The following is an 18,122-nucleotide window of genomic DNA, read 5'->3' as shown; positions in this document are numbered from 1 at the left end:
GCTGCGGCTCCTTGGGTGACACTGCCCTCTACTGGTCATGGGGACGGACTCACTAAAATCCGGACGAAAAGGAAGACAAGGCCGTTCATTTCATTACCTGTTTGTGGCAAAATCTTTTGGCTTGACTATTAAATCCCTTTTTTTCTGATTCTGGAATTATCAAAGGCTGATATTTATAAGGGATGGAGGATTGTGTTGGATACGCAGCAGTAAAACCTAAACAATAAAAAACAGAATAAAAATGAGATCAAAACAAAAAATGACTGACACATGCACAAAACACAGAGCTATATGCTAACATTTTATTTTAAGTGGAATAAAAGCGAAACCCGCCTTTGGACAAGAGATAAACGTGAAACTGGATTTTTTTAAAGACCCTCTTGGTAATCTTTTGGTGTTCCCCTCTCCCCCTCCCTGCCCGCCCCCCGACAGCTCTTAATCTAGTGAGACTCCGTCACACAGCCGAAGCTTTTTGTCCCAGAGACGAGGAAGGATCTGACAGGAAAGGCATTCTTGCCACAAAACCATCTGGGGCAGTCTTGAAGAGAAGCATGCAGGGCAACAGAGAGCCTTCACTCTTCCTCAGCCTGGTCACAGGTGAGCAACGCACCATAAAGATACAGAGAGGCTGATAAATCTCAGAATGGGGCTCCTGGCCACTCTTCAGGACACAATGCAAGACAAATATAAGTTTAAGTTTCTGCTTTGAGCAGACTTGGGGTGAAAAAGCAGAAGAGGACCATTTATAGAAAAGTTTTTATCTGTCTGGATTGTGAGGTGTCAGTGATAGATAAACCCCCCCTTTTTCTCCCTCCCACTCCCACGGATGGTGCAGAGAAGAGACAGCTGCACAGAGGAAGGGCTCTGGAGGCCTGCACGAGGCTCCCCTCGAGCAGTTTCCTGAGTGTCGATCAGCACAGGCACGCGAGAAAGCTCCCCACGGCTGGGAAAAGACTCAGCTGAGAAACATCAGAGTGGGACAATGAGGCCTGAACACCGGGAACAGCAGCCGTTCCCGTCCCCCAAGTCAGAGTGGAAAATTTCATAATTCGTGCAACAGAAGGAACATATGCAGAAGGGTTTTGCTTCAGAGATAGGGCAGAATTGTGTGCTGTGCGCTCAGTCACGCCAGACTCTGTGTGACCCCATGGACTGTGTGGCCCTCCAGGCTCCTCTGTTCATGGAATTTTCCAGGCAAGAATACTGGAATGGCTTGCCATTTCCTTCTCCAGGGGAATCTTCCTGACCTAGGGATCGAACCCTTGTCTCTTGCGTTTCTCCTGCATTGGCAGATGGCTTCTTTACCACTGTACCAGCTGGGAAGCCCAGGGCAAAATTACCCTTAGACTAAGTGTTGCTCTGATTCCAGCTAACAAAACTTAAAAGCAAGACTTGCAAAGGTCAAACTGTTTCCAAGTAATTTAACTGCATCCCAGAACAAAGCATAACAATTTATAGGACTACTAAAACACAGTACTCAACAGGTAAAACTATCTGGCATTTGATTAAAAAAAAAAAATGATGGGCATGCAAAGAAGGAAAAAAATGCAATTCACAATGAGGAAAAAAATAAACAAGTGATTAAATCTAACTCAGAAATGATATAGATGATAGAATACAAGAACATTATTACATTATTAATAAAACATTATTACAATAATAATTGTATTCGATATGTTCAAGAAGCTAGAAAAAAGATTGAACACATTAAGAAGGTACATGGAAGATATAAAGAAGATCCAAATCAAACTCCTGAGGGTGAAAACTAAAAAGTCTGAGATTAAAAATACACTAGATAAGGGGCTTCCCTGGCAGTTCAGTCAGTAAAGAATCCACCTGCCAATGCAAGAGAGCTGGGTTCGATCCCTGGGTCAGGAAGATCCAAGGAAATGGCAACCCACTCCAGTATTCTTGCCTGGGAAATCCTGTGGACAGAGGACCCTGGTGGGCTACAATCCATGGAGTCAAAAGAGTCAGACATGACTTAGCAACTAAGCCAAAACCAAGATAAGATTAACAGTAGACTAGATATTGCAGAAAAAAAGATGAGTGAACTTGAAGATGTTGAAATAGAAACTATCCAAAACAAAACACAGAGAAAAAGGACGAAAAAAAAAAAAAATACAGAGTATCAGTGAGCTATGTGCAAATGTCAAGGAACTAATACACATGTACCTGGGCTCTCCAAAGAAGCAAGGTGGGAGAGAGGAACTAGAAAAAAATATTTCAAGAAAAAAGTGGCTGACATTTTCCAAGTTTGATATAAATAAACCCACAGACCCAGGAAAGTCAGTGACCCTCAAGCACGTGAAATAAGAATTAAACTATATCAAGGCACATAATAATCAAATTTCTTTTTAAAAGTAGAAAATCTTAAAATCAGGCAGGAGAAAAAAAAGACACATTATACACAAAGGAACAAATATATTTACTGTCAGAAACAACTTTTGTAAAATACCAGAAGGGAAAAACTGTCACTCTAGAATCCTGTACCCAGTAAAAATATCTCTTAAAGATGAATGCAAAATATTTTTGAAGACACACAAAAACTGAAAGAATTAATCACCAGCAAACTGGAGCTATAAGAAATGAAAGGAGTCCTTCAGGCAAATGAAAAATGATACCAGCCAGAAATCTGGAACTACATAGAGGAATGAAGAGTGCTGGAAATAGTAAATATGTAGGTGAATGCAAAGTGTAGAACCTTGAGTATAAATGGATACATTTAGATGTAAATATAATATTTGAATCATTCCTAAACTAATTGACTGTTTAAAGCAAAAATAACAACACTAATATGGCATTTATAATGTATGTAGAAGTTTGACAACAATAGCTCAAAGGCAAGGAAGGAAAAGCTAAAAATATACTGTTGTGAGGTTCTTCTGCTGTACATGAAGTGTAATAATATTACTTGATGGTAGAATTTGATAAAATTAAAGATGTATATTATAAAATCTATAGTACAGATCAGTAAACATTTTCTATAAGGGCCAGATAGTAAATATTTAAGGCTTTGCAGGCTGTATAGTCTCCGTTGCAGCCATTCAGCTGTACCATTCTAGAGCGAAAGAGCCACAGAGCACATAAACAGGCTTAACTATGTTCCAATAAAATTTTTCTTATAGAAACAGGCAGCATGTCCAATCAGGCCCAAGTGGCCAAAGTTTGCAATCCTTGCTCCAAAGCAACACTATGAAAACACTGCAGAGTTATTCCTAAAACGCCAACAAAGGAAAGAGAAACAAACAAACAAAAAAATATTCAATACAGAAACATCTAGAAAATGTAAATAAAGAACAGATGGGGCTGAGACTTCCCTGGTGGTCTGGTGGTTAAGAATCAGCCTTCCAGTGTAGGAGATGTGGGGGTCGCTGGTTGGAAAACTAATATTCCCACATGCTCTGGGGTAACTAAGCCTGTCTACTCCGACTTCTGCCTGTGTTCTGCAGCCAGAGAAGCCCCCTCATGACAACCAGAGAAAGCCCACATGCCACAACAAAGACCCAGAGCAGCCAAAATCTTTTTAAAAAATGATAAAAAAGAGCAGATGAGACAAATAGAAAGCTAATAGATGGTAGGATTAAGCTCACACACCAATAATCACATTAAATTTAAAATCTAAACATCCCAGTTTAAAGACAGAGATGGTTGAGATGGATAAAAAAGGAAGACCTAACTACACGGTGTCTGCAAGAAACAGACTCTGAATATCAATACAAACCCAGGATTAGGTTAAAAGTAAAAGTATGAGGAAAAGATACACTATCCTATCAAAACAAAGCTAGATATTAATGTCAGACAAAACAGATTTCAGAGCAAAAAATATTACCTGCAATAAAGAGGGTATAGTAATTTCATAATGATAAAGCATTCAATTCTGAAAAAGAATATAAGAATTCTAAACTCTGATATACTCAATAACAAGAAATTCAAAATATAGGAAATAAAAAATTATAGAACTGCATGAAGAAATAGAAGATCCACAATACTTGTCAGAGATTTCAAAATCCCTCCCTCAATAATTTAAACAAGTAGGTAGAAGATCAATAAAGATATAGAGACTTGACAATACTATTACCTAACTTGACCAAACTGACATTCATAGAACACTTCACCTATCAATTCTATACAATCTATTCTAGAAAACTGAACAGAAGAAGTCTCCCAAATCATTCTATGAGGCCACTTATTACCCCGATACCAAAACCAGACAGAGTTACTGCAGGAGGTGAGGGGGAATCATTATAGATCGTTAACTCATAAATATACATGCATAAATTCTTATAAAAATGTTAGCAAATTAAACTCAACAGTATTCAAAAAACAATGATACGCCATGATCAAATGAGGTTCATCCGTCATTTGATAGATTAACATTTGACAATCAATGTAATCCACCATATCGACAGACTAGAAAAGAAAAACTATATGATCATCTCCACAGATGCAGAATGGAATCACATAATATGTACTTTTTTGGGTCTGGATGATTATACTTTTTTGGGGGGAAGGGCTTCCTTGTGGCTCAGACGGTAAAGAGTCTGCCTGCAGTGCAGGAAACTCTGGTTTGATCCCTGGGTTGGGAAGAGCCCCTGGAGAAGGGAATGGCAACCCACTCCAGTATTCTTGCCTGGAGAATCCCATGGACAGAGAAGCCTGGCAGGCTACAGTCCATGGGGTCGCAAAGAGTCCGGCACGACTGAGCAACCAACACACTTTCATAACTTTAACTTTTTAAAAAACTGCCAAACTCTTTTCTAAACTTGTTGCACTTTTGTACATCTCCACTATTAGCGTATAAGAATTACTGTTACTTCATATCCTCAGTGACAAGGGCCAGTCTTTCAAATTCCAGCCATTCCATGAGGTGTGTAAAGGCATCTTACTGCGGCCTTAATTTGCTCATTGGCTAATGATGCTGAGCATCTCTTCATATGCTAATTGATGTTTATCCTTTTTTTGTGTGGTAAAGTCTCTGTTTAGTAGATGGAGAAAGCCTTTTCTAAAACTCAGTGTTCTATGATTAAAAGAAAACCCTAGCAAACTAGGAAAAGAAGCAAATTTCCTTAATCTGATAAAGGGTATCGACAAAAGCCTATAGCAAACATAATTCTGAAAGATTTCTCTTGAGATAGAGCATGAAACCAGGCTAACTGCTTCTGTTCAACATTTTCCTGAAGGACTCTAACCAGTGCAGAGGTTGAGAAAAACAAATAAAAATATATAAGATGAGAAAAGAAGGAAATAAAGCTGTCTTTATTCATAGATGATAAGACTGTATATGGAGAAATTTCAAAAGAATCTGTAGGTAATGTATTAAACATAATAAATGAATTTGGCAAGGTCAGTGTAAAAAAAAATCAATTTATTTTATTTTGATACCAGCAGCAAGCAATAGAAAATGAAATAAAAATAGTACTATTTACAATGGTATAAAAATCAAATGCTTAGAACAGATATATAGAAGATATGCAAGTCCTCTACATAGATAACTATAAAACGTTATTGGGAAAAATTTAAGAAGACTTAGATAAAAGAAAGGATATACGTGGACTGGAGAACTCAATGCTGTAAAGATGTAAATTATCCCTAACATGACTTCCAGAATCAATGCAATCTAAATCAAAAAGACAATAGGGATTTTTTTTAGGACATTAATGTGCTGATTCTAAAATTTATATGGAGGGACCTGCCACTGCAGCGGACATGGGTTCAGTCCTAGTCTGGGAGCTGAGATCCTGCAAGCCGAGGAGCGACTAGGCCCGCTTGCTGCAAACACCGAGCCCAAACCAGTGCTCCACAAGAAGCCGCCACAATGAGAAGCCCGCACACCGTGACTAGAGAACAGCCGCCCCTCACACAACTAGAGAAAGCCATGCAGAGCGACCAAGACCCAGTGTAGCCATAAATAAAGAAATCAACAATGAAATTTGTATGGAAATTCAGTGCAGCCAAGAGTAGCCAAGATAAATATAGTACATGGTTGAAGGACTTATGCTACTAGACATAAAAAAAAAAAGCTTGTTACATAGTTACAGTAATTAAGGGTGGTATTTGAACAGCCTAAAGAATACAGAAGCAGACCTGCATATACATAGACAAGGTTAACGACAATGATGGCAAGGCAGAGTGGCCGAAAAAGAATGCTCTTTCAATCAATGGGGCTGGGTAATTAGATATACATACTGGAAACAATAGATTGGGACATTTTCATATCCTACACACAACTCCAAGTGAATCATAGGTCTAGATATGAAAGGTAAAATAATACAGTTATTAGAAAAAAACTATTTTGAGATAGGCGAAGATTTCTTAAATAGGACAGACATAAACACTACCTATGGGGTTTCCCTAGTGGCTCAGATGGTAAAGAATCTGCCTGCGTTGAGGGAAACCTGGGTTCAGTTCCTGGGTTGGGAAGATTTCCTAAAGAAGGGAATGGCTACCCACTCCAGTATTCTTGCCTGGAGAATTCCATGGACAGAGGAGCCTGGCAGGCTACAATCCATGGGATTGCAAAGAGTTGAACATGACTGAGCAACAATTTCACTTTCATACACTAACTAAAAGGGGAAATACTGATATTAATAAAATGGGCTATAGTAAAATCAAGAGCCTCTGTTTATTAGCACACCACCAGTCCATCCTAGAGGAAATCAGTCCTGAATATTCATTGGAAGGACTGATGCTGAAGCTGAAACTCCAATATTTTAGCCACCTAAAGTGAAGAACTGACTCATCTGAAAAGACCCTGATGCTGGGAAAGATTGAAGGTGGGAGGAGAAGGGGTCAACAGAGGATGAGGTGGTTGGATGGCATCATGGACTCAATGGACATGAGTTTGAGTAAACTCCAGGAGTTGGCAATGGACAGGGAGTCCTGGCGTGCTGCAGTCCATGGGGTCGCAAAGAGTTGGACATGACTGAGCAACTGAACTGAACTGAACTGAAGAGAATGTAAAGCAAAGTCACAGACTCAGGGAAGGTATTTGCTGCTGCTGCTGCTGCTGCTGCTGCTAAGTGGCTTCAGTCGTGGCTGACTCCGTGCGACCCCATAGACGACAGCCCATCAGGCTCCCCCGTCCCTGGGATTCTCCAGGTAAGAACACTGGAGTGGGTTGCCATTTCCTTCTCCAATGCATGAAAGTGAAAAATGAAAGTGAAGTCACTCAGTCGTGTCCGACTCTTAGCGACCCCATGGACGGCAGCCTACCAGGCTCCTCCGTCCATGGGATTTTCCAGGCAAGAGTACTCGAGTGGGGTGCCATTGCCTTCTCCGGGGAAGGTATTTACATATAGCCAAAAAGGATGTATCTCTAGTATGTTTTTAAGAATGCCTAAGAGAAGAAAAACCCAATAGGAAAAACTTGAACAGTCACTTCTCCAAAGAGAATATCCTAAAGATAAGCCAACATATGAAAAAGTGCTCAACCTTACTAACCAAAGGACAATACAGTTTAAAAACATGAGCTAAAAATGATGGTGACGATGTGGAGCAACTGGAATTCTCATACACCGCTTGCAAGGAAGGAGAATTGGCACATCCATTTTGGAAAACTGGTAGTATCAACTAAGCTGATCATAAACACACTCTGTGACCCAGCAGTTCTCCTAGGTATAGACCCAAAGAGTATATACACGTATGTCCCAAAAGACAAGAACAAGAATAGTCATGAAAGCTTTCAGTCATAGCTCAAAACTGGAAACAATCCAAATGTCCTTCAGTAGTATAACAGATAAACAAATTATGGTACATTCAGTCAAAGAAAAACTTCACAGCAGTGAAAAGGAGCTAATCACTGATAACATGAAACATGAAGTTACGTCTCTCAAACGTACCATGAGGGAAGAAAAGAGCCTGAAAGAGTTCATACTGTATGATTCCAATTTATAGGAAGTTCAAAACAGACTAAAGTAATTAATGATATTAAAATGATAAAGTAATTAAAGTAACCTGACATTAAAAGTCAGGTGAGCTATGGTGTTGACATTTGCAGAGAAGAGGGACAGTGCCCATGAAGGCGCAAGGCAAGGGCTTCTGGGATGCTGTGCAGTGTCCATTTCTGGGTCTGAGAAGTGACTCCGTAAGTGGTGGTTTCTTTGTGACCATTAGGCTGAACAATTATGATTTATTTTCTGAATATACACATAGCTTCAATTTGAAAGTATTCAAGAAAAAGAGACAGCAATAAATCAAAAGGTGGGAGGAAGGAAGAAAGGTCCAGCTCTGGATCTGAGAGCAGCAGAGACTGTAGAAGCCCACCAGGGAGGTGGTAATAACCTACGCCCACCCCCCAAAAAAGAAACAGTGGTAGAGTGAGTGAGGATGTCAAAATTTGCAGCCTCAGCCATGATTCCCCAAGTCCAGGTGTAGTCCAGGATTAGTGCATACTAACAAAACCAGAGGAGTACATGGGCTGAGAGACAGCATCTCCCACCTGTCTGCATGGGTGACCCATGACCACATCACCTCTATCCACTGAGAAAGATTGAAACCTTGAAATAAGTCATTTGTGTCGAATTTTCCAACAACCCAGCATGGTGGGGACTTGGGTTAAGTTTTAGGAAATAAACTAAGATCTCTTCCTCCTTCTCTCCCCTCCATCCTTTCTTCTCATAGTTTCTTTCCAATCATCACCCTCGAAGCAGTGGAGGGATGACTAAAGCAATCTATTTGTATCCTCAAAAACAGCCTTGCGGGCATAAACCAGCACTTAAAATTCCCCTAAAATTTGCTCTTACATACTGAAATAAACATACGTCACAAGCTTGCTCCTCCCCTCCCAAAGACCTCTGTTATAAAGTTCACTAGACCTTTCTGTACTTTGTTAGCCTTTCTGGAATATTTTTTGCCAGAGTGTTGGTCTTTTGGTGTGGAGTTGTCCATCTTAGCAAAGTTCTGTGATATGTTCCATTTGATAGATGAAAAACTTGACTACATGTTCTTCTAAGCACCTGAAACAGCAAAATACAGCATTTGTAGGAATCATTTCACGATTTTGTTAATTGTGTTCATTGGGTTCTGTTGTATTTGTTGGGTAAACTGAAGTCTGTGGGTAGAGGCTGAGATTTACCAATTTCTACGACCCTAAACCCCACATAGCACTGCCTGTAGCAGGAACTCTGTAAGTGTTCTTTGTTGATATTGTTTACAGAGCTCCTGAAGCTTGAATTTTACACATTTATCTTATTGATATAACTCACATACATGGTAATTCATTAATTCAAAGTGCACAATTCTAAGTTTCGGTGAATGTTTACAATTGTGTAAAATACCACCAAAATTAAAATATAAATATATTCATCTCCCCAAAAAACCCCCTATGTCTCTTTGCAGTCAATACCCACCCCCCCAACTCTGGCATCTGGCAACCGCTGCTCTGCTTTCTGTCACAATAGTGGCCTTTTCTAGATGTCATAATGGGTAATTATATAGAATATACCATTTTGTGTCTCTTTTTTCACTTAGCACAATGCTTTTGAGATTCTTCCATGGGGTTGCATGTATCAGTAATTTCTTACAATTGCTAGACATCCTCACCAACACATTTGGTAAATCATCAGTTCAGTTCAGTTCAGTTCAGTCGCTCAGTCGTGTCCGACTCTTTGCGACCCCATGAATCGCAGTACGCCAGGCCTCCCTGTCCATCACCAACTCCCGGAGTTCACTCAGACTCACGTCCATCGAGTCAGTGATGCCATCCAGCCATCTCATCTTCTGTCGTCCCCTTCTCCTCCTGCCCCCAATCCCTCCCAGCGTCAGAGTCTTTTCCAGTGAGTCAACTCTTCGCATGAGGTGGCCAAAGTACTGGAACTTCAGCTTTAGCATCATTCCTTCCAAAGAAATCTCAGGGCTGATCTCCTTCAGAATGGACTGGTTGGATCTCCTTGCAGTTCAAGGGACTCTCAAGAGTCTTCTCCAACACCACAGTTCAAAAGCATCAATTCTTCGGCGCTCAGCCTTCTTCACAGTCCAACTCTCACATCCATACATGACCAAAGGAAAAACCATAGCCTTAACTAGACGGAGCTTTGTTGGCAAAGTAACGTCTCTGCTTTTGAATATGCTATCTAGGTTGGTCATAACTTTCCTTCCAAGGAGTAAGTGTCTTTTAATTTCATGGCTGCAGTCACCATCTGCAGTGATTTTGGAGCCCAGAAAAATAAAGTCTGACACTGTTTCCACTGTTTCCCCATCTATTTCCCATGAAGTCATGGGACCAGATGCTGTGATCTTCGTTTTCTGAATGTTGAGCTTTAAGCCAACTTTTTCACTCTCCTCTTTCACTTTCATCAAGAGGCTTTTTAGTTCCTCTTCACTTTCTGCCATAAGGGTGGTGTCATCTGCATATCTGAGGTTATTGATATTTCTCCCAGCAATCTTGATTCCAGCTTGTGCTTCCTCCAGCCCAGCGTTTCTCATGATGTACTCTGCACATAAGTTAAATAAGCAGGGTGACAATATACAGCCTTGATGTACTCCTTTTCCTATTTGGAACCAGTCTGTTGTTCCATGTCCAGTTCTAACTGTTGCTTCCTGACCTGCATACAGGTTTCTCAAGAGGCAGGTCAGGTGGTCTGGTATTCCCATCTCAGAATTTTCCACAGTTTATTGTGATCCACACAGTCAAAGGCTTTGGCATAGTCAATAAAGCAGAAGTAGATGTTTTTCTGGAACTCTCTTGCTTTTTCCATGATCCAGCGGATGTTGGCAATTTGATCTCTGGTTCCTCTGCCTTTTCTAAAACTAGCTTGAACATCAGGAAGCTCACGGTTCACATATTGCTGAAGCCTGGCTTGGAGAATTTTGAGCATTACTTTACTAGCATGTGAGATGAGTGCAATTGTGCGGTAGTTGGAGCATTCTTTGGCATTGCCTTTCTTGGGGATTGGAATGAAAACTGACCTTTTCCAGTCCTGTGGCCACTGCTGAGTTTTCCAAATTTGCTGGCATATTGAGTGCGGCACTTTCACAGCATCATCTTTCAGGATTTGAAATAACTCAACTGGAATTCCATCACCTCCACTAGCTTTGTTCATAGTGATGCTTTCTAAGGCCCACTTGACTTCACATTCCAGGATGTCTGGCTCTAGGTCAGTGATCACACCATCATGATTTTAAATTAAAAGATGCTTGCTCTTTGGAAGACAAGGTATGACAAACGTAGACAATATATTAAAAAGCAGAGACATTACTTTGCCAACAAAGGTCTGTATAGTCAAAGCTATGGTTTTTCTAGGAGTCATGTATAGTTGTGAGAGTTGGACCATAAAGAAGGCTGAACAACAAAGAATTGATGCTTTTGAACTATGGTGTTGGAGAAGACTCTTGAGAGTCCCTTGGACTGCAAGGAGATCCAACCAGTTCATCCTAAAGGAAATCAGACCTGAATATTCATTGGAAGGACTGATGCTGAAGCTGAAGCTCCGTTACTTTGGCCACCTGATGCAAAGAGCTGACTCACTGGAAAAGACCCTGATGCTGGGAAAAAATCGAAGGCAGGAGAAGGGGACGACAGAGTACAAGATGGTTGGATGGCATCATTAACTCAATGGACATGAGTTTGAACAAGCTCCAGGAGATGGTGAACAGGGAGGCCTGGTGTGTTGCAGTCCATGGGGTTGCAAAGAGTCGGACACGACTGAGTGACTTTCACTTTCACACGTGGTGAATCCAGAGCAGTTTTTATTCTGAGAATAATTTAGCTCCACTACTAAGACATGATGTTTCTATGGACTCTACCCAATCAGTCCTCATCTAATATAGTGTCTCTCTATTCTGACTCGTGGGAACATCAAGTAGTCCCAGTTCTGTATAAGAAAGACCCAGAAATTGTTCAGGTGATGGGATGAATTGGGCAATTGGAGTTGACACATAATCGCTACTATATAAAACACATAGCTAAGGAGAACCTACTTTACAACACAGGGAGCCCTACTCAGTGCTCTGTGGTGACCTAAGTGGAAGGAGATATGAAAGAGTAGACATACACATATGTACAATTTCTGGGCCTTACGTTGCTTTCGGTGGCTCTTTCCCCAGTCTTAGCTTCTTTGCATGCATGTGTCCATTATTTCTCTTCCTATTTCTGAACTTTTTCTGTGCAGGTCCGTCCATTACCTGTAAATTCCAGCCTCTTTGTTTTCCCTGAATCCTGACTTCTATCTTCCCAGCTTAGATAGCTGGACTTTGTGTTGGTTTCCCTCTCCCTGAACTGTGGCCTAGAAACTCTCTCCAGCATTAGCTGGAGCAGTTGTGGGGCTCACCTTGTTTTTCTTCTCTCAGGGATTACAGAACTGGGGTCCCTGTTGTTCAGTGTCTAAAAACCATGCTTCATGTATTTGTCTGTTTTTAGTCATTAACGGCAGGAGCATAATTAAATTTGCATAGAGTTAATCTTTCATAAACAGGCTTGAGTTTTATTTTGTTCATCTTTTTTTTCCCCCTAAGTAATTTATATCATTTATAAATACTAATGAATGAAGGATGGAATAAATGATGTTATACTCTACCAATTCTTTGGTCCTTCAGTATTTATTCTTCAGTTTGTTCCATTGCCCTCACAGCAGCAATTCTCAATCCTTTTTGGTTGACAATCTATACTAACTATTTAATATAATTATTGGCAAAACAGTCAAAGAAATTTAAAACAACAGAAATAAGTCAGTATTGATCATAGCACAATCACTACTTCAGTATCAGAATCTCTTTTAGAGACTATAAAAGCAGCCACTATTCACTTATTCAGAGAAGGCAATGGCACCCCACTCCAGTACTCTTGCCTGGAAAATCCCATGGATGGAGGAGCCTGGAAGGCTGCAGTCCATGGAGTTGCTGAGGGTCGGACACAACTGAGCGACTTCACTTTCACTTTTCACTTTCATGCATTGGAGAAGAAAATGGCAACCCACTCCAGTGTTCTTGCCTGGAGAATCCCACGGACCGGGAAGCCTGGTGGGCTGCCGTCTATGGGGTCGCACAGAGTCGGACACGACTGAAGCGACTTAGCAGCATTCACTTATTACCTTTCAATACACTATTGTTGTCTTGGTAAGAACCATCTACTTCCCTGGCTGCAATAAAGCTGTAACTTTTTTTAAGGCATTAGTGTGCTAGAATTGTGGGTGATTAGAAAAAATTAAACCTTCCTACGACAATGGTGATATGTGCATATTGTCCAGTTTTTGGAAAGATAAGAAGTTTAAAAGATTTAAGAAACAATCCATTCCTACTACCCAAAGACAGCACTATGAATAATGCTTTCCAGCCTCCTTACTGCATACCTGTGAAGCCAGGATGAGAGAAGGCGCAGCCCAGGTGTGGACGGAGCACTGCCCAGGTGGGCCTCACTGGTGCACTTGCTTGTTAACTGTTCATGACAGGATGTCATGGGCCTGGAGTCTAAGAAAGAGCAATGAAGACATATCACCTTCCTAATCAACAGCATATGCTCAAGCAGTTCTCAGGTGAGGGCCAGTGCAATGATTAAGAGTATCCATTCCTGTGTTCAAGGTTAACAGTCCTGGGTTCTGCCACTTAATAGTTCTAATTTTGGATGAGTCACTTGACCTTTTGAATCCATTTTCTCCTTGATAAACTGAGATTGGTAACAGTACCTTCTTCTTAAGATGCGTGTGAGAATTAAATATGATAACCACAAGAAGTAGTTAATGCTGCCTGGCCTACAGGAGGCTTTTATTAACATTAGGTTTTAATATATGCACATTGATAATATATTAACAGTTTAAAATAATAGCTGTCATTCCTTGAGCCCTAACACTCCTAGATGTCTTTATAGAATATTTTATACAATCCTTCAATCTAGTGAGGTATTATCCCCATTTACAGATAAGAAAACTGATGGCCAGAGGGAGGGGTTATGCGACTTACTCAAGGTCATACCACAAGAGGTAGAATCAGACTTTGAACCCGGAAGTCTGACTTCTGCTTACTCTGAACCACTCTAATAATCTCTAAACAGCACACATTAAATTTTAGCATGCTGAATGTTGACATTGATCACCCCTGAGTGTGTATGATTGGTCTCATAAAAACTAGGATATTGCATAGCGTTTTCAAAATGTAATTTTCCCAGGATGCTGGGATTCCCCAGAACTCAGTTTGAAAATTCCTGAGGCAGTTCGCTGTTAAAAGAGTTCTGATTGCTAGAAAGTTCCTGCCTGAATCAGCTCAGAATAAGCTTTACTCCTCGTCCACATTGGTGAGTTTTGAAATGTAGGTCACAGCTTAACAGTCTTTTGTGAAGTTTTTGTTACGTGAATATGTATGTATGCTGGGTCACAATATAAAATACATTTCACTCAGAAAGGTTAAAAGACACTGTTCTACGTGACTATTCTTCAGATATTTGAAGGCAGCGGTCATAACCTATCTCCTAAAAACTAATCGTCTTCTCCACAGGGGACCTCTTCAGCTTCTGCGAAACACTTGTGACATGGGGATTCCTCCCTTCGCTATACTGGGCACCATCTCACCCTGTCGCCAGATTCATCTGGGCCTGTCCTCAGACTGCCTTTGGGATGACTTCCTTGGCCACTCTCTCTTGGGAAGCACCACCCATGTCTCTCTAGCCCCATCTGACTCTGCTTTATTTTTCTCAAAGCACTTTTCACTACCCACATTATATTTTATATACAATATATAAAATATTTTTTATTTATGATCTTCATCAATAAGACATTCATCACTGAATCCCCAGACTATTTCCTGGCACACAGCAATTGATCAATAAATATTTGTGGCTTGAATGAATAGATGAATACTAGGAATAGACACATTTTATCTAGAATGAATGGGCTTCCCTTGTGGCTCAGCTGGCAAAGAATCTGCCTCCAATGTGGGAGACCTGGGTTCGATGCCTGGGTTGGGAAGATCTCCTGAAGAAGGGAAAGGTTACCCATTCCAGTATTCTGGCCTGGAGAATTCCATGGACTGTATTGCCCATGGGGTCATAAAGAGTCGGACATGACTGAGCAACTTTCACTTCACTTCTTCATCTAGAATGAATACAGATGTACTCATAATACAACTCTTTCCATCAGGAGCTACATTCTTTAAAGATTTAACTCACATGACTACAACTATAGGCATGTTTTAATTCTACCATCTCAGTTTAAAAAAAAAAAAACCTTTCCGTCTAAGCCACCAGGGAAGCCCCATTTATCTTATAGTATTACATATTTAATATGCCTCTTGAGAAATTTGTATGCAGGTCAGGAAGCAACAGTTAGAACTGGACATGGAACAACAGACTGGTTCCAAATAGGAAAGGGAGTACATCAAGGCTGTATATTGTCACCCTGTTTATTTAACTTATATGCAGAGTACATCATGAGAAACGCTGGGCTGGAAGAAACACAAGCTGGAATCAACATTGCCGGGAGAATTATCAATAAATCAATAACCTCAGATATGAAGATGACACCACCCTTATGGCAGAAAGTGAAGAGGAACTCAAAAGCCTCTTGATGAAGGTGAAAGTGGAGAGTGAAAAAGTTGGCTTAAAGCTCAACTTTCAGAAAACGAAGATCATGGCATCCGGTCCCATCACTTCATGGGAAATAGACGGGAAACAGTGGAAACAGTGTCAGACTTTATTTTTCTGGGCTCCAAAATCACTGCAGGTGGTGACTGCAGCCATGAAATTAAAAGACTCTTGCTCTTTGGAAGGAAAGTTATGACCAACCAGCATATTCAAAAGCAGAGACATTACCCTGCCAACAAAGGTTCGTCTAGTCAAGGCTATGGTTTTTCCTGTGGTCATGTATGGATGTGAGAGTTGGACTGTGAAGAAGGCTGAGCGCCGAAGAATTGATGCTTTTGAACTGTGGTGTTGGAGAAGACTCTTGAGAGTCCCTTGGACTGCAAGGAGATCCAACCAGTCCATTCTGAAGGAGGTCAGCCCTGGGATTTCTTTGGAAGGACTGATGCTAAAGCTGAAACTCCAGTACTTTGGCCACCTCATGTGAAGAGTTGACTCATTGGAAAAGACTCTGATGCTGGGAGGGATTGGGGGCAGGAGGAGAAGGGGACGACAGAGGATGAGATGGCTGGATGGCATCACTGACTCGATGGACATGAGTCTGAGTGAACTCCGGGAGTTGGTGATAGACAGGGAGGCCTGGCGTGCTGTGATTCATGGGGTCGCAAAGAGTCGGACACGACTGAGCGACTGATCTGATCTGATTACATATTTCATACATTCAAATGTGTATTACTGTACAAGTATACCAATATAAACTACAAGTATATATACTATTAGTATATATTGGTACAAGTATACCAATATATACTAATATATCATGTATTCTGTTACCTTTTATGTAATTTTATGGAGTTTACATGAGTAGTTTTGACTATATGAGATTTTTATTGATTCAGTTATAATGCTATAGTGCATCTTGGAAATATTTTACATTTTTCTAAGCACTCTCAGGTAAATAATCCATTTGATATTTTTCTTTAGCTGAGAAAAGTGTTTCTAAGAGCTGGAAGAAACTTTTGGAGCTGGCTAATGCCCGGGTTCGATTCCTGGGTCGGGAAGATCCCTTGGAGAAGGAAATGGCAACCCACTCCCGTATTCTTGCCTGGAGGATTCAATGGACATAGGAGCCTGGCAGGCTACAGTCCATGGGGTCACGAGTGGGACTCGACCTAGCCACTAAACAACCACCACCACCAGTGATCTCTAGATTCCAATCACACCCTTTCATTTTACAGATGAGCAAACCAAGGCGCCCAGCAAGGAGGAGGGACACCCGAGGAGATGGAGTGGGCCCGGGATTAGAACTTAGCTATTTGCCATCCACCTGCTGCCAGATGCCCCCAAATGTTTGTACACTCGCCTGGACTGAGGCGGGTGAATCAGTAGCCTACGCCCCTCACCGGAGCTCCACGGGGAAGGCACGCCCTGGTTATTATCGCCACTTTTCAGGTGGGGACTCTGAGGGCACACTCCAGGGAGGGGAACTTCCAACAGTGGGTTCTTCAGGCTCTCGCGGTACCACCTAGCTTGGCATCGGAATTACGCACGGGGCAGGCGGGGGTCTCAGTCGGCGTCTAATGCTGTGCGCCGGGTCCTCTTCCCCACGACCCCAGCATTCGTCCCTCGAAAGGGACGGCTTCCTACCTCGTCTGTCCCCCTGGGCTGAATCTGGTCGGCTGGCCTCCTTGTCGCTATGGCAACCACAAGCCTAGCATTCTAGCTTCCACCTTCTGCCCGCTTCCTGATGAACTCGAGCCAATGGTATCCTCCGTTTCTTTAGCGTGAAAAGTTGCTGGCCAATGATCAGAGGCATTTCAAAAACCGCTGGGAAGCGGCCAGAATTTGGGGGTTCAGGGTTAACTACGTCAGGATGGGCGTGGAAACTTAATACGGGCTTATCTAGATAACCTCCTAAATCTCGTGATAGGCGCAAAGCCTTAGAATTTTGCTCACCCAGAAACCCTGCTTCAAGGGATAAACCTAAAAGAACTAACATTAATTGATGCCCTCTTTATGATAGTCAAAGAAAAAAGACTGATAATGGGCAACAACATAGAAGGACAGCCATGGAGTTGCCCAGGTCCATGGGCAATCAGTGATTTGGTCACTCCCCCACTTAGAACCTTCCAAGGGCTCCCCTTTAAACTTAGGGTGAAATCCAAACATCTTCATGTCCCCGGCCCGGCCCTCTGATCTCAGCTCCTCCCTCCCACGCTCCCAGAAAAATCTCGCACCTGCCACGCTGTCCTTTGGGCAGCTGCTACAATTCTGTCAACCTCGTTCCGCTGACTGGTGTTCTCTCTGAACTCACTCGGTGTCAGGGTCTGCATCACAACTGCCTCTTTCTCACGGTTGAGGTCTCTATCCAAATATCACGTCTGCATCTCTAAAACAGGCATGAGCCCAATGTCTCACTCAGTGGGTTGTTGGGAGGATCTGGAATGAAATGTGAAAAAGCGAAGCTCCCTGCACCTGTTAATTATTTTTAAAAATACATTTTATTTTTCAAAAAATTAATTTTTAGTTGAAGGATAGTTGCAGTATGATATGTTACAGGTGTGCAGTATAGTGATTCACGATTTTTAAAGGTTATACTCCATTATAGTTCTTATAA

The 18,122-nt window shown here is 41.5% G+C and overlaps 1 protein-coding gene across 1 annotated transcript in view; it reads right to left on the bottom strand.

The window, feature by feature from the left end:
• Positions 1–17,329, bottom strand: part of STPG1 (sperm tail PG-rich repeat containing 1) — a 61,019-nt gene extending 43,690 nt beyond the window's left edge. Inside the window, exons 1-4 of the mRNA XM_006077975.4 lie at positions 17,153–17,329; positions 13,287–13,404; positions 8,817–8,957; positions 98–216 (exon numbers count right to left, since the gene is read on the bottom strand). Coding sequence (XP_006078037.2) covers positions 98–216; positions 8,817–8,889 — 192 coding nt within the window. The 5' untranslated portion in view covers positions 8,890–8,957; positions 13,287–13,404; positions 17,153–17,329. The remainder of the gene's footprint in view (positions 1–97; positions 217–8,816; positions 8,958–13,286; positions 13,405–17,152) is intronic.
• Positions 17,330–18,122: the final 793 nt, after the last annotated feature.

Source organism: Bubalus bubalis, chromosome 2, assembly GCF_019923935.1.
Source record: "Bubalus bubalis isolate 160015118507 breed Murrah chromosome 2, NDDB_SH_1, whole genome shotgun sequence".
Lineage (NCBI taxonomy): Eukaryota > Metazoa > Chordata > Mammalia > Artiodactyla > Bovidae > Bubalus > Bubalus bubalis.
This window is presented reverse-complemented; position numbering and strand designations above follow the sequence as displayed.